At 40.0% G+C, this 27,596-nt stretch overlaps 2 protein-coding genes and 2 non-coding genes across 4 annotated transcripts; 2 read left to right on the top strand and 2 right to left on the bottom strand.

The window, feature by feature from the left end:
- Positions 1-2,589: 2,589 nt before the first annotated feature.
- Positions 2,590-2,661, top strand: Trnae-uuc (transfer RNA glutamic acid (anticodon UUC)). Its single transcript has one exon. It is a non-coding gene; the product is annotated as a tRNA-Glu (tRNA).
- A 12,178-nt stretch (positions 2,662-14,839) lies between these two features.
- LOC129777279 (glycine--tRNA ligase) lies at positions 14,840-17,603 on the top strand. The gene is made up of 4 exons (XM_055783481.1): positions 14,840-15,321; positions 15,382-17,062; positions 17,121-17,308; positions 17,366-17,603. The coding sequence occupies exons 1-4, from the start codon at positions 14,962-14,964 to the stop codon at positions 17,474-17,476; spliced, it is 2,340 nt and encodes a 779-aa protein (XP_055639456.1). The 5' UTR covers positions 14,840-14,961; the 3' UTR covers positions 17,477-17,603.
- Positions 17,604-17,717: 114 nt separating this feature from the next.
- Positions 17,718-17,789, bottom strand: Trnae-cuc (transfer RNA glutamic acid (anticodon CUC)). The gene has a single exon. It is a non-coding gene; the product is annotated as a tRNA-Glu (tRNA).
- Positions 17,790-23,505: 5,716 nt separating this feature from the next.
- Positions 23,506-25,119, bottom strand: LOC129777285 (short-chain specific acyl-CoA dehydrogenase, mitochondrial-like). The gene is made up of 2 exons (XM_055783490.1): positions 24,891-25,119; positions 23,506-24,838 (listed from the first exon to the last, which is right to left on the bottom strand). Exons 1-2 carry the CDS (start codon positions 24,910-24,912, stop codon positions 23,655-23,657), a joined length of 1,206 nt encoding a protein of 401 aa, XP_055639465.1. The 5' UTR covers positions 24,913-25,119; the 3' UTR covers positions 23,506-23,654.
- Positions 25,120-27,596: the final 2,477 nt, after the last annotated feature.

The raw sequence follows: 27,596 nt of genomic DNA, 5'->3' as shown, positions 1-27,596 counted from the left end.
TTTCAAGCGATATTTTTTGCACGCGCGCATCACCCGCGTTAAAAAAGAATTCAGTTTACAGTAAAACCTCCTTTCGTGCGCTTTTTGTATGTCCGATTTTTTTTGCGATTACCTAAAAAATTGTAATGGGTTGTATCTAGGACACGACCGCGGTTTTCGACGTAGAACTACAGAATTACAATATTCAATGAACTTGTTTATCGTTTCGGATATTATTTTAGAATACATCGAAATTTTTGAAACAACTTTTTAGCTGTTTAGTTTTTTATTACTCAGTTGACTCGACTCATGCATGCGACTCAGAATCGTCGCAAGCTATCAGCACTTTTCGTTTATTTGGTTCCGTTCTCACTTTACGATTGAACTACACTGTCAACTCGCATCAAACTTTCTCTTTCTCACTCATATATCGATCACAAACTATAAACACTTTTGCTCCCATATTCTGATTGAGGTGTGATCGAACCCCTCATGCAACAGTAAGGTTTCCATGCTGGAATTTGAAAGTATACTTCCATGCTTTTACGTTGTATCTAAATAAATGCAACACATATCTATATTCCAAAATATTGGATACTTTTCCATATCCACACTAGCACAAAACTTACCCGTTTGCACCTTTTTTGTCGTAGCATACTTCGCTACAGAGGCTTTTTCTTTTTGTATCGAGCTGTGTATGTATATGTGTGTGTGTGAAATCAGCATTAGGCATGAACCGTTGTGCTGAGCTTGCTAGCTCGCTCGCAACTGTGGTTTCATGCCATTCAATTTTTGTTTTTCGCTTCTAGTCCTGAGAAGGGTCCTTGTGGATAGAAACTCTGCTCCATGCTCCTTCAATCATCTTGAGAATGACAATCCCTTCCCGCTTGACGCTCTCCGACAACGATGTTGCTAGGATGACCACCAAACGAGAAGTGGTGTGGCTTTAAGGGAAGGAAGGAAGGTATTGAATTAGAGAGACTTTAAACTCTGAGAGTTCATTCGTCTCTTAAAGTAGTGTGGCTTTAAATCGCGGACGGCTTATTTATACCAAATAAGTTGAAAACGGGCAGAAACGTATAGAAGAAAAACAAAAGCAAATCGACCGTTGATCACGAATGGAATCATTAGGATTTGATCATTTACTTAATTAACCTTTTTACGCGGTCCCTATCCACCGCATAATAATTTTTTTCAAATTGTGTAGCGGAAACTATTGTTTGAAGCTAGTGGTAAAGTTGTGGTGAAGTTAGATTTCTTTTATGCGGTTTTTTGGTGCGGTCCCTATCCCTCGCACAAAAATAGGTTTGCCTGTAGGGGAGCTACCGGTAAGATGAACAGTGGGGGTCAGATGGACAGGTGGTTGATTTGTATAGTTACATTATGAGTTTCAAGTTTCTGTTAATAAGAACCCCTTCCACATGCTGTTCTATAATATTGAAACCGCCCTCTGTCAATGAATACTGATCAAAATTTGAAAAGGGAAACAAAAACCGAAAATCAAACATGATTCCGCGTGTGGATGAAATTTTTGCGGCTTCGATATTAAGCATTTTAAGTAATTTAATTTCGAAATTCAATTCGCTTATGGTTATATTTCGGTCTGTGAGTTAACAGAGAAGCGATTTTAGCTATATACGAAAAGGAAATTCATTTGTGAGTGGAAAACTTAAATTACTGAAATAATCGCACCTGTGGGGTGAAACGGAGTGAGATGGACTTTGAAAAGCCAGTTTAATCTATTCTTACAGAATGCCCTGCGTCTTTGAACGGAAATCAAATCGCCAAAGATGGACTGTCTACAAGCTATCTGGAACCAAAAGTAAAATAGTTCAGGGTCTGTCCGTTTACACTGCTGGAAGGCACAATATCACTTGTAGGACATTCGTGATGAATAAGACTTGTTGAATTTCGAAAGATACAATTAAAGTTCTTCTTGACATGACCGTCTTACCCCCACTTCCCCCACTTCTAATCATTTCATCAGTATATGGGCAAGTACTCCACATTTTTACTGCGTTCGTCCACGTCATTCACCAATAATCTCGTTTCGATTCACGTTATCGCGTAGCATGACTCTAAGCTACTGTGTACCGCAGTTCATGTTGCTCTCATTATGCCTTGGGTCAATATCGAAGTGATACCAAACGGAGAAAGAATTGTTTACGTTTGATGGTTTCCGCAAAGTGTATATGTGCAGTCCTTCGGAGCGCATTGGAAATTGATAAAGAAATTCCGCTCGTATGTATATTGATCACCACCGTAAGCGCCCACGCGATCAGCCTTCCTTCAGCCGACTAAGAGGCTGCAAGTGTTATAGCTAACGATTTTAACGATCCAATGCTTTATGACGATTCTGCGTAATTCGATCCCGTCAGTCACATAAACTTATTTAATTACTCTATTAAGAGTAAACACTGGCGACAGTGCTTCCCACTTCGAAGCACGATTAGATTCTGTCTGGGGAAATGATTTATGGCGCACAATCATTAGCGACAAGTGGTGAACACTTCCAATGCTCATTTTATCACAATCATTGTTCATGGCTGTGTGTGGAAATACAGTATGATAGGCCCCATGTAAATTGATCTGTGATAATCCGTCATCATGTCCCATATGGTCTAGTGGCTAGGATATCTGGCTTTCACCCAGAAGGCCCGGGTTCGATTCCCGGTATGGGAAATATTTTTGATTGTGCTCATTCAAATGTTCTGATATTGATTGAATTTTCAATCTGATATCTTTTTTTTTCATTTCCTATCCTTAAACAGTTAACAGTGAATCATTCTAGTCTCGGTCATAGAAAATCGAGCTAATGAACGCGAAGAGAAACATCATTAGCAAATACCCCAACGCTGAGACCGGAGACCGTGGAACATAGTAGAGAATAATCATTTTGGGACACTCCACACACACTGATACGCAGTGGAGGCAGAATAACTAGAGTGAGAGCTTTGGTAAACATGCCAAAGCAGTTTACAAAACACAGTAGTAAATGCTCTCGAAAACAGTAAACTAACAAACGTAAACATGTTCCAAATAATCACCACGCCAAACACCGAATCAAAATTCGTGTCATGGTTAATTAATATTTTATTTCCGACAAATTGAAGCCAGCCAGTTGGTCGGAATAAAACAGATGTCTTCTTAAATATATGAGCATATGCAGTTTATGCCGGAATCGTTTTCAAAAACCAATAATTTCGCATTCTAGTATATATTCCTAATGAGATTTTTATTGATAGGAAAAATTCAATAGTTTAATAGTTTTATTGGAGGGTTCTCGTTCGAGAACATCATCTGTACATTCAAATACAGTCAAATTCGATCATAACAGCGCAGAACAATTGTGTTGCATCAAGAAAGACGGTAGAGATTTTTCCAGATAGTAAAACTCTAGATTCCCTTGTTAACGGTTATGGTGGCAATGAAAATGTTGCTATTCAAGTCCCAGATACAAATACGCTGCCAAACCGAATATTTCTTAGTGAACTTCGACAGCTTCATATGCTCAGAAAATGTCTGCCATCTTTTCTTTCTTTCTTTGTTTTTAAGAGGCTTTAAACTTTGCAGTTCATTCGCCTCTATTGCCACCTTTTCCCTTCCGTTAGCCGTACAGTGTCGGACAATAGAATAGGACCACAGCTCAATCCAAAACAGAAAGTGACAAAACTTTGAGAAAAAAATTTCCATTTAAGTGCATCAAACCATTTACAAATTGTAAATTCCATTCTTCGAAGAAATTAAAATCATCCGTAGTTAAACCAATTGTCCTTTATTTAAAAATGCGTTTTAAGCATACTTACTGACTAAAATAACGCGACATAAAATAGGACCGCTTTAGAATTCATGGTAAAAAAAATTTAAAAAAAAGGAAATTCATACCGTGATCGATTTGCAGGGTTAGTACTTGGTGGTATAACCCTTATTACGCATCACTTCTCGCACCCGGTTCGGCATCGACTCCACCAGCTTTTGGCACGTTATCAGCGGGATAGCGTACCACACCGCCTGGATTCTCTCCCACAGCTGCTGCTTGTTTTTTGATTTTTCGGTGTACACCTTACGTTTAACTATTTCCCATAGGTTCTCTATGGGATTGAGATCAGGGGACTGTGCTGGCCACTCCATAACGTCTACCTTATTATCCTGGAACCACTTTTTAACCGTTTTAGCGGTATGTTTGGGGTCGTTGTCCTGCTGGAACTGCCACTTTAGGGGCATCTCCCACTCGGCGTGTGGCAGCATTACTTCCCGAAGTATCTGGGCGTAGAGATGCTGGTCCATAATCCGGTCGATCCAGTACAAGGGACCCACCCCGTACCAAGAAAAGCACCCCCACACCATGATGTTACCTCCTCCATGTTTGAATGTTTTATTTGTATACTGGGGCATATACGCACAGCCGAGTGGGCGATGGACCCAACTCTTTCCGTCCGAGCCGATGAGGTTCACTTTGGTCTCATCCGACCACAGCACATTTCTCCATAGTTTCTCCTTTTCCGGGTCCATCGCCCACTCGGCTGTCCGGATTATGGACCAGCATCTCTACGCCCAGATACTTCGGGAAGTAATGCTGCCACACGCCGAGTGGGAGATGCCCCTAAAGTGGCAGTTCCAGCAGGACAACGACCCCAAACATACCGCTTAAACGGTTAAAAAGTGGTTCCAGGATAATAAGGTAGACGTTATGGAGTGGCCAGCACAGTTCCCTGATCTCAATCCCATAGAGAACCTATGGGAAATAGTTAAACGTAAGGTGTACACCGAAAAATCAAAAAACAAGCAGCAGCTGTGGGAGAGAATCCAGGCGGTGTGGTACGCTATCCCGCTGAGAACGTGCCAAAAGCTGGTGGAGTCGATGCCGAACCGGGTGCGAGAAGTGATGCGTAATAAGGGTTATACCACCAAGTACTAACCCTGCAAATCGATCACGGTATGAATTTCCTTTTTTTTAAATTTTTTTTACCATGAATTCTAAAGCGGTCCTATTTTATGTCGCGTTATTTTAGTCAGTAAGTATGCTTAAAACGCATTTTTAAATAAAGGACAATTGGTTTAACTACGGATGATTTTAATTTCTTCGAAGAATGGAATTTACAATTTGTAAATGGTTTGATGCACTTAAATGGAAATTTTTTTCTCAAAGTTTTGTCACTTTCTGTTTTGGATTGAGCTGTGGTCCTATTCTATTGTCCGACACTGTATAAAACACTTAACAGGAAGCTATTTGAAGTCTGTCTTGAACTCAAAGCTGCTTTCAGGACTGCTATTCTGATAAATAGTATTTTGCCTCGTAAACACGAATGTCGTCTCCAGATGTCGACACAGTACATTCGTCATCACGTCATCACCCACAAAATGAAGGACTTAAATGTGCGATTAACCCCTTCCCGTATTATTTAATACATCACACATCAAGTGATTTCACTAGCCTGCTGAGCGTTCTAGCGACCTATGTTAATCAATTACCCACTCGATGTTGTACGGGAAAGGGTTCAAAGAAATGTGTCTAGTTTAAGTCAACCAAATCTTGATCGTAACACCCTTCAGCACCGGCATTTATATCACGATATTTTCAACCTATTATTACAGCAAAAAAATGATATTTTCATTGAGGACTAACTTTATAATGCTGAGACTAAATGACTAACGTTTCTATGAACAACACCCGGTAGCAATAACACAGTAGTCGTTCGCTAACAGAGCGAGAAAAGCAGCTCAGCCATTGACATTCATTTGCTAATTGAACCGGCATGTAAAACGTCAAATAAAATCGAGGGGAAATTAATGAATTGTTTGATTCACGATGACGGCATTGAGCTTTGTAGTCCGAATTTGAGAAGCGAAATGACAATAATCAATTTTCAAGAAGAATGAACACACTTTCAAAATGAGAATTATGAATGAAATTTACTTTTCCCAATCAAATTCGTATTCCCTGTAAATGGGAATTACTTTTTTCTGCAAGTGGTGAAAACATCCTCTACGCAAATTTGTCTTAGGATGACTTCTTATTATGATAATTAATGATAAGTTTTAGTAAAACTAACAGAAAATAGATTAGGGTCAGGACAAAGTGCAAGAAGTTTCCACGGTTTGAAAGTTTTACATAGAGTGCGACATCAGGTATGAAATATAATTCGGGGAAATTTTTTTTTTTTGTATTTTAATCAGTGTTTCGGTCATGCGAAAATAATATCAATTTTTAAAACATCTCAAATTTCCTTCAGTACCCCTCACAGAAAAAAAAAACATTGAATATGATGTCAATCATTTACACATTGTTGCTTTTCAACTCTGCTCCCAGCTAACGTTCAACGTTTTTCCAGCTAAAAAGCAGGTCCAGTTAGCGAACGACCACTGTATTATACCAAATTTGATTGGGTTGGAGAATAACTTCATAGCTTTTTTATATTTCTTTTATTTTACAACGATTTATTTGCTGTTTGGCAAACCCCTTCTGAATTCAATGAAGAATGTCTCAAATCACTTTTTAAGGAGAGCGGTCCTCAAACCAGTTGTGAATTGGCGGTACAAATGAACTGCGGCGAATATATAATTGATTAACTTATTGATATAATTATTTTTTTTGTTTGAACAAATACTTCGCTACGAACTCATTCCCCAATCAAATACTTAGATTCTACATAAGGCCTTTTACAAAAATTCTTCTACACCCTACCGTGCGGCGGTACAACAGTTGGTCGAAACTTTAGCCATGGGCGATGAGAAGATGTATGTCGGCATTTTCTTCAGCTTATGGCCTTGGTGATTAGTTGCTTCTCCGTTTCGACCACGAACTTATTAAAATAAAGGGTGTGTCACATCAAATTGCATCACGGAAAAAACGCTGTAGGAATTTAATTTATAGGAATTATATCTTCAGCTTTCGCTTATAATCAGATAAGAGTGTATAGATCACGTTGGCCATGCTTCACTGTCAATTTTTCGTAAATTTGGAAAAATGTCGTCGAACGAAAAAGAGCGTAGTGAATTAATCCTGTGCACTCATTTCGAGAATCCGGAGTTGTCACATCGGGACATCGGTAAGATGCTGGGAATCGTCCAATCCACGGTCAGCAGAGTACTAAAACGAGTACTTCAAGAAACTAACCATCGACCGGAAGGTGAAGAACGGCAAAAATGGATGCTCCGTCAGTGAAAAAAATCACAAGCGCGTAGTTAAGCAGTTTAGACGTGATCCGAGAAGTTCGGTCCGGGATGTCGCCAATAAGCTGAATTTGTCAAGTTCATTCGTCCAGCGGACCAAGCAGCGGGAGGGCCTGCGTACATACAAGGTTCAGAAGGCTCCTAACCGCGACGAAAGGCAAAACATGGTGAGGAAGACGCGAGCCCGGAAGCTGTACACCGAAATGCTGACGAAGCCGCATTGCCTGGTAATGGACGACGAAACCTACGTCAAAGCGGAATTTCGTCAGCTGCCGGGCCTGTTGTTCTTCTCCGCAGAGGACAAATTCAGCGTTCCGGAGGAGATTCGCAAGCAGAAACTATCCAAGTTTGCCAAAAAGTACATGGTGTGGCAAGCGATCTGCTCTTGCGGAAAGCGGAGCGCCCCCTTCGTGATGACCGGCACGGTAAACGGGCAGGTTTACCTTAAGGAGTGCCTACAGAAGCGCTTACTACCACTATTGAAGCAGCACGAGGGCCCGACTATCTTCTGGCCGGATCTCGCTTCGTGCCACTATTCAAAGGACGTGTTGGAGTGGTACGAAGCCAACGGGGTCACCTTTGTGCCAAAGGAAATGAACCCGCCCAACGCGCCGGAGCTTCGCCCAATAGAGAAATATTGGGCGATTATGAAGCAGGCCCTCCGGAAGAACCCAAAAATTGTCAAATCGGAGGCGGACTTCAAGAGAAAATGGATTTCTGTTAAAAAAAAAACTACAACCTGATGTTGTACAGAACCTTACGGAAGGGGTAAAGAGGAAGGTGCGAGCATACGGGCTTGGACTCGAAGTATGAATAAAAAGAAAATGCCAAAAGTTGTTTAATAGTTTTCATTTTACTGTTTAAAATTTTCAAAAGTATCGGTCTACTGGGCGAATTTCTACAGCGTTTTTTCCGTGATGCAATTTGATGTGACACACCCTTTAGATCCTCCGTTTAAGGTTCGCCAAAAAAAATCTATCTGTCGCAACTGGGGGATGTTCGGAGGGTTGGCGGTCTTCGGTAAAATCTTTAGGTTTAGGACAAGTCCGGCCAAAAGATCACATCCTCTTTCGCTTTCGCATGGTCAGCCACAGAAACTCCTTCTTTGGGAACATGGTGTAGGAGATATGTTTGAAGTCAGCGCTTCGCCGGAAAGATGTTTTTCACCAACCTTTCCAGCCGTTCGTTTGGAGATCTTCTGCGGCTCAGACACGATCGGCCTCGACTGACGTATCCGCATAAAAATGTCCATTTTCACCGTTTGGCCTATTGCTCCGACCTCCCAGCCCAAGAAGCGATGAAGCCATATTGCTCTCGCTCTTCCTCTTGGGATTTTGCAGTACTTTACGGTCGCACAGCACTGTCGGGTGACCGGAACCAGGGTTCAGTTCGACCCTCTCGCCTTTCTCCAGATGGACCGTAAATGTCGGTTCGGTTATAACCGTTATACGAAGTGCCTTTTTTGTTCAGTCTGTCTAAGTTTGAAGACTCCTGCCTTTACCTGGTTGGTAAAATACAGTCTATCGCAAAATTGAGTGTACAAATGCTACTTGACGATACTTTCCATTTATTTGGTATAAAATATTTTGATGCATATTAATTACTCACACATTTAACTAGCTGTACGCGCAATAAAATTCCGCGAAAAGTTTTCTGCTAATTGTTTATTCCTAAGAATTGAAAAAATCTCTATTCTAGGCATCGCAAAATTGAGTGTACACCTTGAATTTCGCCGAACAAATTAACCTCGTAAGTAAGATCTTTGCGAATTAGCGTACTTTTTTTCGTCAGTGATTGGTGTCAAATTAACTCTAAAACAAACATTCTTTAATTGACTACCGAAGTAGACGACATCATTGGAAGACCTGTCAGCACAGATACTGTCCGGAGGGCAGCATACTGGAACAATCTGAGAGGTCTTGTTGGCCGTGAAAAGACTTTAATCTCAAAGGCGAATATGAAAAAACCACTACAGTTTGCTAAGGCATATGTAAACTGACCCAAGGAATTCTGGAACAAGGTCCTTCATAAGGATGAGGTGAAAACCAATCTCTTTGAATCGGATGAAGGACAGATAGTGTGAATGAAACCAGGATTGGTGCTTCAGATTCAGCATTTGATTCCCACAGTAAAACACGGCAGCGGCAGTCAGATGATGTATGATACGATGACGGCTTCTGGAACTGGAACCATGAAGTTTAGCGATTCAGTGATGAACATCCTGAAAGGTAACCTTCAGTGTCTCATGCAGAAATTGGCTCTCCCTCGTGATCACTACTTTCAACAGAATGATGACCCGAAGCAAACTGACCTCATCATGCGGGAATACCAGCTCTATAATGTCCCAATCAACTCAAAACACCTCCGAAATCACCGGACTTCAACACTATTGAGTATCTTTGGTGGGAAATCAAGAACCATCTGAAGAATAAAAATCCAGGGAGCAAAGCGAAACTTGAAACGACGATTACGGAGATCTTGGAGGCACTTCCGTCTACAGTGACCAGAAATCTCGCCTCGTCGCTTGCAGGAAGTACTGGGGGGCCATACCAAATACAAGAGGGTTAATTTTTGTTATCTGTTAACATTTATATATTGATTTCAATTTTGTTTTAAGAAAAACTTAAACTGTACACTCAATTTTGCAACGTCTGAATCGAAGATTTTTTTATTGTTTTTCAAACATGAAGTAGAAATGTGACCATTTTAATTTTTTTCTTATCAATACATGAGAGTGAAAAGGAGCTTTTAATTATTTACTTTTTAACCCCGAAAAACTCAAAAATAACAAACCTACACGGGGTGTATACTTAATTTTGCGATTGATTATATATTAGTATATTAGATCAGGGATGTCAGGTTTGAAGACATGTCTTCATTTTGAAGACATTTGATTTACTGTGAAGACATTTGATTTTGCGAAGACATTATGAAATATTGGGTTGGGGAAAAAGAAATGTCGTATATTGTCAATATATGGCAACACTTAAACATATCTTGTGTTGTACTTATCGCATCGGGTCATACTATACGGCTATTTAAAGATGACAATCTGTGCTACAAGTGACGTTTTGACAGTGTCATGATTATCCTATTCAGTCTTAAGTTATAGCGCGTCAAAGATAGAGTCCACCAAGCAAGAAATTGGATTCCAAAAAAAAGTTGGATGTATGGGTGCCACACGAGTTGACGCAAAAAAATCTTTTAGACCGAATCAACGCCTGCGATGCACTGCTGAAACGAAACGAACTCGACCAATTTTTGAAGAAGATGGTGACTGGTGATGAAAAGTGGATCACGTACGACAACCTAAAGCGAAAAAAGTCGTGGTCGAAGCACGGTGAGCCGACCCAAACCATCGCCAAGCCCGGATTGACGGCCAGGAAGGTTTTGCTGTGTGTTTGATGGGATTGGAAGGGAATCATCCACTATGAGCTGGCCAAACCCTCAACTCGGTTCTCTACTGTGAGCAGCTTGACCGTTTGAAGCAGGCGATTAACCAGAAGCGGCCAGAAATGATCAATAGGAATGGTGTTGTTTTCCACCAGAACAACACTCGGCCTCACACATTTTTGATGACAGGCCAGAAGCTACGGGAGCTCGGATGGGATGTCCTATTGCACCTACCGTATAGTCCGGACCTGGCGCCAAGTGATTATCATCTCTTCCGGTCCATGCAAAACACTCTTGGTAATACTAAGTTGGCCTCAAAAGAGGCTTGCGAGGAGGGGAGCTTCTGTCAATTATTTTTTATAAGGGGGGGATAATGAAGTTGCTTTCTAAATGGCAACAAGTTTGCGAACAAAACGGCGCATATTTGACTTAAATTGGATAATTTTAAGTATGTTAAATAAAGCGTCAAATTTCGATCAGAAATACGACATTTCTTTTTCCCCAACCCTATATGTGAAGACATTTCAGTATGATAGCGTACGTGGGTTTTGAGGGATATTATTTCCATGAAAATCTATCTGTTGCCCGAAAATACCGTCAAAATAAGTAGGGTTCTTGTCTAAGTGTCAAGCTTTTTCTTAGCAGTGTCACTTGTTTACTTTTGTTCTTAGTAATCAACGGAGACGTTTGTCTCTGGGTGATTCGTGTGCTTTTTTTAAACTTTTCAAAGCAGAAAATACACAAACATATAGAATGAATTCAACAACAAAGCGACTTTTGCTTCAAATTTTGTAGAACTTCAAAATCGTATTCCATAGCTTTTTTCATCGCCCATAATTTGGGTCCCAAACTCGATGTTTACAAAAATGTCCAATTAGAAGTGAAGATGTACCATTATCGACACAGTGCATTCATAAAAACGCATCCGAGAGGAAACGATGGAAACTTACGCGAGTATTTTCACTCGTATTCGGACAGGCTTTCACTGAACAACGCATTTTCTTTCACACTGGCCACTTTCTTGAGTAAAATTCTACTTCGGACACAAACGTAAAAAAATCTCAACGTGATATGCAATTTTAAGACTTTTGGCATCAATTTTCTTTAAAAACCCCGATTTCCGCTGATATTTCGATTTTCAAAAAACACAAATTTTAACGTGTGCGACACCAGTAAATGAAGTCTGAATGAGCTAATATTTTGCATAGAGTATATTTTTGTGCAAATCAACATTTCGTAGCAAGTTCCGAATGAAAAATCGAGATAACTATTTTTATTGGCACCCTAAACCATACTTTTCTTTTCGCATGCCGAAGAAAAACTAAGTTCCAGAGTGTCGATTTTAAAACAATTTTTTTTTTCGAGATGACATTAGATTTCGACGTTTCATGCCATTTTAAGACATTTGGATTTAAATTTTTTTTTTCGAAAACCCCGATTTCCTTTACTCCTCCCTTGGGTGATTTTTCGATTTTCAAAAAACTTAAACTTTGACCGCTTTGCGCCACTCTCCCTTAAGTTCGATTGACCTGAAATTTGGCATAGGGTGATTTTCGATGTGGTGAACATTTTGTATAGGGTAACTTTTTGAAATTTTAAGGTCGATTTATTCCCATACATTCATTGGCACCCTAATATGTTATAAACCTAGCTTTAACCGTAAAAGACTTACCTTTCAACCTTTCAATACTCTTAGGCTAAGGTTACTTTGGATAGGAGTACGCACGAAAATTTGATTGTACGAATAGAAACAAACAATTTTGTTCGATAGAAGCTGACGAATACGAACGAAGCAAGGGGGAAGCAATGTAACCACACAAATACAACTCAATGTGGTTGTTTAGCTTCACTATTGCATACAATTCGTACGACCACTTTTCTGCATCCAGTGTCACCGCCGCCTTATTGCCACAGTTCCAATCATTTTAACATCACAATTTTGCCCTTATCCATCAACACTCTCACCCTGCAAAAATTCAGAACAAGGCGCCTCTATATATACCAGGTGAAACAATCATATGAAATGCACTTTCAGCCATATTGGAATTGCTGTCGGTATTGTTTACAAACAGTTGCCGGCGGCTCTCTACAAACTGCCACGGCGCTTATTCGAACGATGCCTACTATGTTCGGCTTTTGCGAATTTATGTGGAAAAGAAGGGATGATTTTGTAGAATTTCATTCTCATCCACTACTCTCGCATGTGAAAATGTGAAAATGGCGTATCCTAGCAATAACAAAACAAACAACCCCCGCTCCACAAACCGTAATCCCCTTCTTATTGAAGTGATGATGTTGCTTCACCTGTTATACATTGATATAAGTGCCTTGATTCAGAATAGGTATAACCTGGTATAACCAAGGCGCGTAGAAGTATATCCTAAGGTGGGCCAACTTGCTAAAACCACTCTTCAGCCATCTTGGAAGTCTACTGTGTTTTGTTTGTAAACAAAACACAATACGCTTGTGCCCAAGCTCGCTCGTGATCAGTCTGTCTCTTTCACGCTTCAAGGAAATAATTCCCCTTCTGCTTTCTTCCGTACTGTTTTCATATACCGCTCCCCTAACCAACTTAGTGACGAAACGGCCTCAGCTAGTACCATAGACCCGTCTTGGGTATAACCAAAACAATTCCATACACAAAAAAAACGGGTGGGTAATGTCGGGGACATAACCGGAGAGACGTAGGACTACACCAAGGGGTGTCAATTATTCGAATATCATGGAGCACAGATCCCAGAATTATCAACTTTTCATGTACGAAATTACAGAAAAAATCAAAGGATAAAAGAAAACCTCAGCACTCAGCAAACACTCAAACGTTTAGATTCAAATACGAAATAATCAAAATTTGTCGTGCAAATGTCGTGCGGTGCAAATGTTGCAGGGGTTATTGTTCAGCCGGCAACGTACACATACTTGATGGCAAGCATATCGTAATAAGAATTTACTGTCTGGTATCGTGATATAGTTGGGCTTTGCACTCCTCATGAATAACTATGTTCTACTAGTCAGGTCCTTCATTTGATACCCATATTGATGGGGTTTAGAGAAAATATGTAATCCGCCATTTTGTGGTGGCGGCCATTTTGGATTTGCGTTTTTCATAAATAACTGTGTTCTACTAGTCAATCCTTTTCATTTGATACCCATATTGATGGGGCTTTGAAAAAAATTGTAATCCGCCGGATTTTCAAGATCATGAAATATGCCGTTTTATAATGACTGCAGAGATAAAGGTGTGTTCCAAATTTCAGATCAACCGGTCAACAGGAAAGGAGTCAAATTTCAATTAATGTGGTACAGCGCCATAGACAAACATGTTACATACAAACATACAAATATGTCACAGCTAAATAAAACCGTTTAAAAAATCTAGCATTCTATCAAATCGATCGCGATTAGCCACTCACTCGGCGCGACGCTTCCACCGCTTTTAAGATACTTCGATAGGCTCTCCTGCTCCACATTCCATTGAAACTCCTGTCTCTCACTCTTGCGGTATCGCTCCGCATACATCCCCGGCAATTGCAGCAATCTCTTATGCTGAAAATCAATTTCAAGATAGTGTCTTTCCTGCTTGGCGTCTGATGATAGAATGTGGCCAAGCTCCACCATCGCTCACTTTAGATAGCCATATAGTTAACGTTGTAGCAACCGTCTACATTTATTTATAATCTCTTTTTTGTCTCCCTTCTTCACCTTGTCCATACGTTTCGCTCGTACCCGTGGTTGCTTGTAATGAATAGCGGTTTGCTGCGGGAGCGCAGACAAAATATATGGGAAAGTAGGGAATTATTTCTTCCAATTTGTCATCAATTTGAACTTTATATGAGCTGAAAAACCGTAATGTGTAGCATATAAACAATTGCTGAGGATATTTCCTCCAATATGTGTATTTGGAAACAAAATACATTCATTAATTGAGGAGGTATTAGCGTTCAAAAACAGAACACTTTTTCACACCGAAATATTGAAATGGGTCCCTATATTGAAAGGTTAGACGTAGCCCAACGTCAAAAGCAAAAAAAATGCAAAATATTGTTTACACACACTGCAGATAAAATCCAAGATGGTTGAAAGGTCTTTCTCATAAGTCCGTATACCGTATAATATACCGTATTGTGTTTATCGTGGGTGTAACCAAGGTGCCTATATATATACATTGATATAAGCACCTTGGGTGTAACAGTGCCTTAACATCTATCTCAACAAAACAATAATTTCCCACATGATCTGGCCTCCCTGAATAATTTGTTTTTTTTTTGTGCAATCTGTCAAAACCATTTCGTTCTTCTCTGTGGTTGGCAAAAAAAGAGTGTCGGAGAACGTGCTGACGTGAAAGTCGTGTGCTAGCATAGTAAAAGTGCGATTTGCTGGTATTTCTGTGAAGAGCGGTTAGTGCACTGTTCTTAAATGCACCAATCGTTTCTCTTTATAATTAGTAGAATAGCATCCCCCCGAATAGGCGTTCGGTTAAAATCCCGATTTATCTCCAGCCCGGCAAATTACGGCAGCACATTTCCTGTGTCTGCAGCAGAAGAGCCAACAACAGCGTGCAGAAGAGGAAAATTTCATCATCTTTACGAGCCGAATCGATATTGGAGTGTAGCAGCATTTAGCCAGCAGGCGACATCGACGAAGAAGCCTTTCATTTGGGGAACCAACAAGAAGCACCGTGATATTCAGCTGAAGCTTCAATTGTTGGAAAACTTCGCAATGGATCCCAAGATCGAGGAAATCTTAGCCCCACTGCGGAAAGAAGTTAAAGAACAGGTATAATTTGGTATTTAAATTTGATAAATCGATCACTCGCTAAATCCATTCGCATCGCAGGGTGACCTTGTTCGGAAGCTGAAAGGTGAAGGTGCTCCGGAGATCGACATCAAAAAAGCGGTGAATGAGTTGAAGGCTCGAAAAAAAATCTTGGAAGACAAGGAGCTAAGTTTGGCACCATCGGTAGCGAGCTTCGATCGGGCGCGGATGGAAGATTTGTTGAAACGGAGGTTCTTTTACGACCAGAGCTTCGCTATATACGGAGGTATTACAGGTCAATATGATTTTGGCCCGATGGGATGTGCGCTCAAGTCTAACATGATCAACGCATGGCGACAATTCTTCGTGTTGGAAGAACAAATGCTGGAAGTCGATTGCTCCATTCTGACCCCAGAACCGGTGTTGAAAGCATCCGGACACGTTGATCGATTTGCGGATTTGATGGTTAAAGATACGAAAAATGGAGAATGCTTCCGATTGGATCATTTGATCAAAAATCACCTCGAAAAGCTATCGGCCGCTAAGGATGCCACAGCGGCACTGAAAGACGAATGCACGGATATTGTAATCAAGCTGGACGGAATGAATAAGGACGAAATGGCAGCGATTTTGCGGAAGTTCAACATGAAAAGTCCAATCACCGGAAACGATTTGACCGAACCGATCGAGTTCAACCTGATGTTTGGCACCCAAATTGGTCCCACTGGGTTAGTGAAGGGATTCCTGCGACCAGAAACAGCACAGGGAATTTTCGTTAACTTCAAGCGACTGCTAGAGTTCAACCAGGGTAAACTTCCTTTCGCTGCTGCCCAAATTGGTAACTCATTCCGTAACGAAATTTCTCCCCGATCTGGACTGATTCGTGTTCGAGAATTCACTATGTGTGAAATTGAGCACTTCTGTGATCCACAACTGAAGGACCATCCCAAATTTAAGAACGTAGAAGATGTTGTAATGACTCTGTACTCCGCGTGTAATCAAATGGATGGCAAAAGTGCACAGCAGATCAAGATTGGAGAAGCAGTCGGAAGTGGTCTCGTTGCGAACCAAACTCTCGGATACTTCATGGCCCGCATTCAACAGTTTATGTTGAAGATTGGAATCCTGCCCGAACGACTTCGTTTCCGTCAGCATATGAGCAATGAGATGGCACACTATGCGTGCGATTGTTGGGATGCCGAGTGTCTGACTAGTTACGGTTGGATCGAGTGCGTTGGATGCGCCGATCGATCGGCGTACGATCTTACCCAGCACACAAATGCAACTGGTGTGAAGCTCGTGGCTGAAAAGAAACTCCCGGCTCCGAAAACTATCGAAGTGACAGAGGTGGTTCCGAATAAGGCCGCCATCGGAAAGGTTTTCAAGAAGGATGCGAAAAACATAACCGAGCAGCTGGCTAAGTTAAGCCTCTCGGATGTGGAAACGATTGGCAAGAACCTGGCCGAGAAAGGAGAGCATGCGTTGGAGATCAACGGTTCGGAAGTGACTCTTAAGAGCGACATGATTGCTGTCAAAACAAGCTCCAAGACTGTCCACGTTGAAGAAATCACACCAAGCGTTATCGAGCCCTCGTTCGGTATTGGCCGTATCATGTACTCACTGTTGGAGCATAGTTTTCGAATGCGCGAAGGTGACGAACAACGAAGCTACTTCTCGCTACCCCCGGTTGTGGCTCCACTCAAGTGCTCCGTACTGCCACTCAGTAACAACATTGAATTTGTGCCGTTCGTTAAGAAGATTTGTAAGTTTGCACATTTGGTTAGATCGATTATTTTAATAAATTTTTATCTTTTGTTTAGCATCTGCATTAACTAGCGTTGATATTTCCCACAAAGTGGATGACTCGAGCGGTTCAATTGGTCGGCGTTATGCCCGCACAGATGAAATTGCTATCCCGTATGGTATCACAATCGATTTTGACACCCTCAAGGAACCACACAGTGTGACGCTGCGAGAACGCGACTCTATGAAACAAATTCGAATTGGAGTATGTTATTTGCCCCCTATAAATGTTTTTGTTTCGTTTTAATTCTATTTTTTCCAGCTGGAAGAGGTCGCAGAAGTAGTTCGAGACTTGGCCACCGGGCGACACAACTGGGCGAATGTGGAAGTGAAATATCCCAAATTCGAGCAGCAGGAAACCAGTTCGAAATGAACATCTGTTTTGTGATGTTAATCCCAAAAACATGCAGCATTTTTAGCTACTTACTTTTATGCGTTTGAATACCGTAAATTTGTAAATGCACACTAATTATGATTAAAGTTTACTAATTTGCTTACAACTGTATTTTATTGAAGCATACATAAAAAACAACGAAAACTCGAGTTATATTAGATGAAGCTAGACGAGACAAATGCAAATCATATAAAACAGGTACGCAAAATAAAAAAAAAACTTCCCATACCGGGAATCGAACCCGGGCCTTCCGGGTGAGAGCCGGATATCCTAACCACTAGACAATATGGGACTTGAGCAATGGAGCTCTCATAATGCTATAAAAAGTATACTCTTACTCGATTCAATAAACAACAGTACCATAGGTACAAAAAGTAACAGGAAAATTGTGTCTGAGACACGATCGCATAGTTGCCGTAGAATTACGTTAGACTTTGATGTTAGGATGTAGATATGTTTGGAAATTACATTATTAAACTCTGATTATCACCCTTATTCTTGTGTTTACGGACGTATCTGATTCAAAATTGTGTTTGTCAAAAATCGACTCTCTGAGACTTGTTTTTTTTTGGGATACGGGTTAAAACATATGGTTTAGGGTGCCAGTGAAAATAGTTATCTCGATTTTTCATACTGGACTTTCTGCGAATTGTTATTTGCACGATAAAATATCCAATGCAAAATATAAACTCAATCGGACTTGATTTACTAATGTCGCAGACGTCAAAATTTGGTTTTTGACGTAGAACTAAGTCTTGCATTAAATTAAATTAAATTTTGTGGTGAAGCTCCGGTCTTAATAACTCTCCACATGATGGTTGTTGCCATCCGTCTAAGATAGTTACCATTTTCCACTATATTATTTCCCAGGCTCCCGCAACTTGTGGGCCCTCGCTCAATTTATGTACTAGCGTTTCCTCGGGTGCGTGACAATGGAAGCAGTTCGCTTCATCTGCCCGAGGTGTCGTGTGCATCAGTTTTCGGTGCTGTGATTTTTCGTTGATCACTGAATAAAGTCCACTACGCTGCTCTGAGGGGATCTGCTTACATGCAATGTTGCGTCTAATGCGACGCCAGTCGAGCATTGGATGCCTGCGCTTTATTCTCGGTTGTTCGGTTTGCTCAATGTAGTAGTTTAAAATTTAACTGGACGGATTTTGTTGAATCGTAATTGAGAGTGTCGATACTTGCTGACGGATTTGTCTCAGACATGGGAAATCTGCGGAAGAAGGTATTGCGTGGATGAAAACTAAACTATAAAACGGCATGAATTTCATTTTTTGTAGATGCCGATTAATCAGCAGCGCATTAAATTTGAGCGCTGGTAGTTGTAATTTTAATCATCGATATTGGATCGCCCTGGCGGACCGATCTCTCGATGGAAAAACTTTGCTAGATGACCGTTTATCAGCAACCGAGAGATAGAACCTTCGGCAATACGCTGTAGCAAACCAACGAAACTGTGATTTATGCCGAGTAATCGCATCGTACGATGGAGAAATGTATACGAGACCCGATCGAACGCGCAGTCTAGATCAAACGAGATGAGCTTCCCTCTTCTCTTTTTCGTGATCAATGCTGCTATCCTGTATTTAATAGCGAGAGTAGCTTGGTATATATTGCGATCGTGATTGCAGCACCTTTGCGCTTCGTTCGGAAGCCGATGGGTTTGAAGCACATGTCCTAATCGAGCTTTCATGATTCTACTGAGTATTTTGAAATCGACGTTTAGAAGCGAGATCAGATGGACAGTTCGCTCAATGTCGTCATTGCTGTTTTCTCTGACTGCACGATGATGCCGTTCGTAAACTCAAAGGGTAAATGTGCCCCTGAAACATTCGTACACGTGTTGTTCAATTGATTCGGATCTTTGTACCATTTCGTCTCTCTCATTTCGCATATTCGTTATCATCGTTTTTTTTACGCCTTCCTCCCAGCTGGAATGTGGAAATGCTTTATCCGGCTACCAATGTATCGTATGTTAAAACAATGAAGGGGATAACGAAAAGAGAATATTTGCGACGTAAACTCCACCTTTGCGCAGTAAATACGTTATCACTAGCGTATAAATATTGCATATCTTCTGAGGAAAATTTTCATATTTGAAAGAACGCATGAAAGTCTTTCTTGTTAGAGTGTGAGTGGATGAGCATACAGGGATACACATATCAGAGAATTTTTGACATGGGACTACGTTTAACAGGAATATATGGGGAGATAAAATGAAAACCTAAACATAGAACATGTAGGAAAATATGAAAGATTTCGGATGCTTATATCTCGAGCATTTCTTAATAGATCTTAGAGATGTTTGCACCACTTAATAGGAAAAGTTTCTACGCATCTATTACAATGAATAAAATGTTATTTTTATGAGATAAACAATTAAATAATTGTGAAGTATCAAGCGTTATCTAAACGCCCTAAATGCCACGTTTTGATTGGCCCGATTTTTGCTCTTCAAATTGTGCCGCCCAAAAGGAGCAACCGGAGTAATAGCGAAATACGGTCTCCCCAACACAGACATCAAAACCAAGGAGCCTGGGAAATCGGGTTTGCAAATATATTCTAGCTACGAGAACTTTTATACTCGCATGCAATAGCGTAACGTAACCTCCAATAAAATCTTGTTATCAATTCTTCGTTTTCGTTTCCTACCGAAAAATCAAATTTACCGAACCAGAAAACATGTTTATTATAATGCAGTAATCGTTCGCTAACTGGTCCTTGGACGAGTTAAAAAGCAGAATTTCGTAAACAATCGACGCCATATTCAAATAGAAGATTTGCTGTGAGGGGCACTCGAATGAAATTTGCAATGTTATGAAAATTGACATTTTTTTTGCATGACAAAAACATTGATTAAATTACAGAAGAATAATTTCATCAAATTATATTTCATACCTCTTGTCGCACTCAATGCAAAACTTCCATTGGAATCCTTTTGTTTATCCAATTTCATGATCAACGCGAATCAAACAATTCATTGAAGATCCCCTCGATTTTATTTGACGTCGATAACTGGTCTTCTCTTTTCGCCCAGTTAGTGAATGTTTACTGTATTAGATGAAGGAACAAGAAATTACAAAACAAAGTCAATAAAGTTAGCACATTCACTTTCAGTTGACAACAAATCCAACCCAGTAATTTGAGCTTTGATGAAACAGAAACGCAAACAGTGACCGCTTCAAACTCACTATAAGATCTGGAAGCAGTTCTTGGAAGTCGCCCCTCAGACTGTTACTGTAACTAACACAAAGCAGTCTATATGACTAACACCGTCCAGGTTAATTTCAGCGGTTTTCAAATTTCTATGGAATCTGGTATATTTAGCAAAAGCTCGGTTCCTGAAATTTCGCCGTAGTTTGTCAATGTTTTGAGCTTGAATCGATTAAAACTAGCTACTTCTTTATATGATTTCGAGCGCTCTTTTAATTCCCAATGAAAATAGCCAATGTACTCCAACAATTTCTCCTCCATTCTTAGCTCAGGTCCAGTAGGTAGCTTGTACTTACCTGTTTACCTTATGAGAAATTTTCCTCTCAGTAGCGCATTCATAATCGTCGAATTTTAATAAAGCCTTACTAATGCCAACTAGACTGTTCCTTTCACCAGCAAGGAAAATTACCATTTAATCTGGTCACTATGATACCCAGATATAATATTTCGATTTGCAAATATTTCTGCGCTGGATCTGTTTCACGTCGTACATCGCATCTGAAGGACAAATAACACAGAATTATGACCAGCTCGTAAGAGCGACAATGCACTTGTTCTAGTATTTGAGCCCCACAGAACTTTATTGACAGAATTGAACAGAATTGGTTTCACAATTCAGGTTCAATTCAAAATGTTTTAATATAATATACTCATAATGATCGGGGTGTCACCCCTCTAAGGATAACACCCGGGGCTGACCGCCCCCCCCCCCATACACTACGCCTCTGCTCGCATACCATTGTGCAGACCGGAATATGTTTCCCTAATAAAGTTATAATAGTTTCACATGCTAGTTATGGGTATTTTTGTTCCCAGGGGAATGTGTTTCTCTAACACAAACTTCAAAAACATGTGTATCTTTGTAATCGCTTTTTTTGTGCAGGTCGGAATGTTTTCCTAACACATACTTCTAAACTGAGGAGCCTTGAAAAATCGTCATTTCAAGTATTGGAAGCGAATGAACTTTCATGTTTAAAGCCTCTATAAAAAGTAGAAGTTGAACATGTTGATTTCATCAAATCAAGCAAATTCACGATTCAAGAAGTACGTATACTTTTTTTTTTTATCCAAAATATATATTTTATTAAGGGGGTATTCTAGTCTAGAAATCTGAAAAAATCGAAATTTTTTTTTTTACCATATTTCTGTAGTTTTGGCATTCAAGAATATACTCTAGAAAGGACTTATCGAAAATCCTATTATTTACCTAGTTAGAGCCATCTTAGTGATGTGGTATCTAACCTGTTACGGCCATCACAATGAACTTCAAACGCGTTTCTCTCGGAACTAGTTTTTTTCTAACTGGCGTACACGATATCTCAAGTTCTACTGAACCGATTTATGTCAAATTTATATGAAAATAATCTGCATACATCTCTCTATCGCATGAACCAATAAAAAATTATAACTTTTTAATTTTACTATTTTTAAAAAATCGGTAAACGCAAAAAAAAACGTTTTAAACAGCATTTTTGTTTTCAAACGGCCGCCATTTTGTTAAAACCCATGTTTTTGACTTGTCCGAGGTTCATGCCATAGCGACATCTTTACTGATTCAGAATCTGTTCGATTTTTTTGTTTCAGATAACCAGAAGGACTGGAATCGTGTACGCCATGGCACAACTTTTTTTTGAACACCCTCACTTCACCAGCATGTAATTATTCTAATTATGAATATTTTTTTTTCCGTCCTATTTTTGTTTTATTGTTGAAAGATAGATAAACGAATAATGATATAATGGATAGTAAAAATATTCTTTGTTTTATTTTTACGGAGTTCGAAAAAACGTCCGAAATTCGTGTCTCTACACTAGAATACCCCCTTAAGGCTCATATGGCGTCAGCCTAACGGGGCCGGGAGTTCAATATTTTGACAATGTTTGCTTAGACTATGTTAGTAATATGTAACCGATTACTCGCGGTTGACTCGAGGTTAGTATTACTAGTGTTCTCATAATTGGTATGTCGCAGTCTTCGATGCTCTGTACGTGTGCCCGACACGGGATACTTCCTATTGGGATGCAGCTGACCATTAATCAGCAACGCCCCCCTAGTCTGTACCCCATATCTAGCGTGGTGCGTCTTTCTCGCCTCGAGGAATCCAGGATAGAATGGTCACTAGCCGGCGCAATCATCAGCTCGTGTAGAGTTGTCATGAGCGGTACAACCTTTGGCTCTTGTTGAATGATCAGTGGACTGCACAACCTTCGGCCCGTGCTTCTGTAAAGAGTGTTACGTATACTTGAGATAGGCGATAACTTCAGAGGAAAATGTGGAATACAATGATCATTTCACAATTCTTTCGTTCACATATTTTCCTAGTCCTAGAGACCACACCAAACGTAAAAGGACGGTCATTAAATTTACTTGTAACGAAGAACAAAATCTATCACAATGCATGAATTGATCCTATCATTTGTTCAAACTCTTTACTTACAAAACAAATATGTTGAATTCAATTTAATTCGTATATTGCTTCAATACTTAATGAATACAAACAAATGATTACTAAGTCAACGGTAACCCAACATCAACCTTGCGATTTTATCATAGATATAACCCACCCATTTTTTCATATCAAATGTCTTAAAATGACATGAATAGATTCACTGTAATCTCTGATTGTTTGCTAAAAATCGACCTTTCAAACGAAGAAACGACGAAGTGCCAAAAAGCACCCGGTTTTCAGTTTCTCAATTAGAATTTTGTTTCAGTGCAATTAACTCATTACCAGCAATGATAATATCGATAAAGAAGGGTTTTCTTTCCAGATTAAGAACAAAGAGCACCTATCTCAAAAATAACTGTTATTTTTCATAAAACATGAAACAATTGTAGCTTTCACAGCATATGTGTGCAGTTGAATTATACCCATAATTAATCCCTAAATTCAAAACCAATAATAGTACGTTACCTTCACCCTGGAAACATCGCTTCTTCAAGCGTTCATCTCTCCGATCGTAAGTTCCGCTATGACCGCTTTCTGCACATCCGTTACACCTCCATAAATCTCTGTGATTCGTGCATCTCTATAATATCGCTCAGCAGGCATATTCTTTACATAACCCATCCCACCCAGTATCTGTTGACAATTGTGGGCGGCAAAAGTCGCCGTCTCACTTGCTATCCATTTTGCCATCGAACAAGCCTTAGTGGCCCTTCCATTTCTATCAATTTCGCAGGCTGCTTTGCGTACCAGCAATCTAGCGCTCTCTATTCGAACAGCCATTTCCGCTATCCTCATTCGAACCGGGGACAGTTCGAGAAGCGACTGACCAAAAGCTTTTCGCTGTTTGGCATATTGTACTGCTGTTTCCAGGGCGGCCTGTGCTATGCCTAGCGCTTGTGATGCAATACCTATTCGTGCTCGATCCAATTGCTCCATCGCTATCCGGAAACCACCACCAATCGGCCCAAGAACGTTCTTTACTGGAATGTGTACATTTTCCAGGTATAAACTGCAAGTGGAACTTGCACGAATACCTAGTTTATCTTCTGGATTTCCTACTTTTAATCCAGCTGCTTGATCAAAGTCTAATAGGAACGCAGTGATTCCTTTGTGCTTCAGTTCGGAATCTACAGTAGCGAAGACAATGCCACTTTTGGCCTCGGCTGCCGAGGTGACCCATGCCTTGGTGCCATTCAAAATCCAACAGTCGCCCTCTTTTACCGCCATGGTATCCAGGGCAGCCACATCGGATCCGGCATCGCTTTCGCTCAATGCAAAAACCCCGATCGTCTCGCGGGGATATTTGCCGAAGAATAATTCCTTCTGCTGTTTTGTGCCAAGCCGATTTAGCATATCAGCATATAGACAGTTGTGGATCGATACAATTGAACCGGTAGCCCCACATCCGCTGGACAGTTCCTCGACGACTAGCGACAGGGCCAACATGTTTAGATTAGATCCACCGTATTCAGTGTCAACAGTGACCCGCATCAAGCCGAGATCTGCAAGATTCTTCATTTGCTCCGCTGGAAATCGACTGTTCGCGTCCAGTGCGGCAGCAACAGGTTTCAGCTCCCGGTTTGCAAAATTACGGCATGTTTTTTGAATGTCTTGTAATTCCTGAGGTAGCTCACAAACACTAAACTGACGAATAAAATAACCCTGTACTTTACCTGAAAAAAAAATATTTAATTGAGTTCGTATTATTTTAAATTGGATGTTTACCTGAAAAAATTCTTCGAAACATTCTGCTACAAAATCAAATTTCGTACAAATTCGTTGTCAGTCTACCATGGTAATGAAAAATTATTCCGGTATGCAAATTCAAGAGGTCACGTATCCGAATCAATAACTTTGAACAGCAACAACCGTTTTGTTTACTTCATGCGTAGGAAACACAATAAAATTAAATTATGCAAAATGATGCGAAAAAGTTATTGAACATATTTTTCTCAGACCTATTTTTGTCCAAAGTACGTAGAAAAAGAAGGTAGTCTACTCCTTGCTTTATTCAAGTAGTTGTAGGCAAAGAAAAAAAACAAATTTAAACATTTTTAATTTTTTTTAAATTATAACACAAGAAATGTCTCAAAATGTGTTTCAAAATGATGAAATAGCAGTTCATTTAATTATGTTAAAATTTTAAACAGTAAAATTATCGCACCTGTACTATAAAAATAATGCAAACCAAATGTGTGGAGAGGTTATATCGAAGCAGTGTCGTTCTCGTTCCCGATCCAAAGAGCGAAGCATGGGATAGCTGAAAACATATCCGATAAGTTTATCTCATTCGAAATTACTCTGTTCTGGCATCGCGGGACATGGTACTTCAACATTTTGCTGAAGTAAGCAAAAACTGTTGAGTATGAAATCGATAAAAAATCACATAAAACCCTACTTGCAGTGAAAAAGCGATACACTATCGCGTTTAACGTTGGCTCGACTTGCGATTTCGTCACTATTTATGATTTTTAGAACTTTTAAAATCGAGAAATATTGAAAAAACTTCAGAGCTTCGAACAAATTGAGGATTTTATATTACTAACTTCGTTGTGTGTGTAACACATGCGCTCTCCGTATGTATACACAGGTAATATCACTTACCTTCTATTCTACGTACTTTGATTTTTGTCGTCTTTTGACGTTTCTACTAATTATGCCGGGTTTACAATCATCCACAATGAGCGCGTTTTTTTCTCTTCAATAACGATTTTTATTCGTCAACCATTCAGAGCAAAACGCGAAATCACCCATGACAATGCGAAAAAAGATAGAACTCTCCAAGCTTTGGCTGCGAAAATCGCGTTCCTTTGACAGGAGACACTACATACATCAGACAGGTGGAACAATATATGCTAGATGGGTGGAACGATATATCGAAATAAATTTTCAGCTCTATACATATCAAACGCTTCATCATGTTGTTAATATTCGATTGAATTTGTTAGTTTTTCAATTATTAATTAGAGGGAATTTTATACTTGCATTAACACTTCTAGCGATACGATTTTGTTTCGCCAATCTAGTATGATATTGTCCATAACAAATAATGGCAGTATAATTAGGGGGATGCAGGTTTGACGGACAGATTATGACAGATTATCGAGTGATATCGCGCACCATTGTGAAGAGCTGCACTGAAAAATATCGCGAGTAAGTATATCGCATGCGATTAAAAGCCTGCATTTTAAAGGAAGCATTAGTAAATATAACGATTTTTTATAATATTTGTTATTGACGTAGGACTACGTCTAAGCGGAAGATATAGGGGGTGAAATGAAAATCTAGGCACTGAACAAGTAGGAAAAAATGCAAGATTTGGAACGCTTATAACTCGAGCATTTCTCAATAGATCGCAAAGGTTTTTGCATCAATTGATAGGAAATATATCTACGCATCTATCATAACGAATAACATTTCATTTTTCTTGAGATAAATAATTGAATAATTGTGAAATATCAAGCATTGTCAAAATGCACTATGTGCCCATTTTTGATTGGTCCATTTTGTGCTCCTCAAATCGAACCGACCGAAACGGGCAACCAGAGCAGCAGCGAAATAGAATGAAACACGATTGGAAAGGAAAAAGAAAAAAATGAACGAAACATTGGTCGCAGTCTCACACATGCGTAATTCTCGAGCCAGCCAGTCAGCTTAAAAATCCTCGCTCCGCTGCCGTAACGATCATTCTCATTCAAACCGTACACCACATCGGTTCGCATCACAACACATCAACAAACCAACCCAAGCAGCCATGTCCGGACATGGTAAAGGAGGAAAAGTGAAGGGAAAGGCAAAATCCCGCTCGAACCGTGTTGATCTGGAGTTCCCCGCAAGGGTAGCTAGGCCGAGCGCGTTAGTACCAGTGCACCAGTCCACCTAGCCGGCGTAAAGCTGCTCGCGACGATAAGAAAACCCGCATTCGGAACAGAACACATTCGGTTCTGTGGACATCAAGACAACAGGCAGTTGCAGCGAGTGGCGAGTGGCAAACGCAATCGCAAAACGGCATCAGGTAACAGAAGAAAAAAGTTTGTTCTTTATACACACTGCTTTGGTGGCAAATCCAGAACAAGGCGGCATCGAGGGCGTTCGAAATGGTTTTTTTTTTCAAAACCACGAGTACTAAGTTTTCTAAATTGGAACCATTCCATAAAACAAGGCGCTTTTCAGGGCCATTAAACCTTCCAAAAAAGAGTTTAGGAGATACAGTTCAATGCTTTCTAAAACAATATCCAAAATAATAATAAAACACAAATTGATTTTTTCATAATTTGTTTGCCAGGATCTGATGAGTATGTGAATTTGGCAGTTGTTCTGAGCTTATTGATTTTCACCAATTCTTAAATTGCTTCTAGATTGAAAGTACAGTAATTTACACTTATCTCGACATTTAGCTAATTGGACGGACCAGTAATGCGACATATTTAG

Source organism: Toxorhynchites rutilus, chromosome 3 (assembly GCF_029784135.1).
Source record: "Toxorhynchites rutilus septentrionalis strain SRP chromosome 3, ASM2978413v1, whole genome shotgun sequence".
Taxonomy (NCBI): domain Eukaryota; kingdom Metazoa; phylum Arthropoda; class Insecta; order Diptera; family Culicidae; genus Toxorhynchites; species Toxorhynchites rutilus.
Note: the sequence above shows the minus strand (reverse complement) of the source record. Positions and strands in the feature narration are given on the sequence as shown.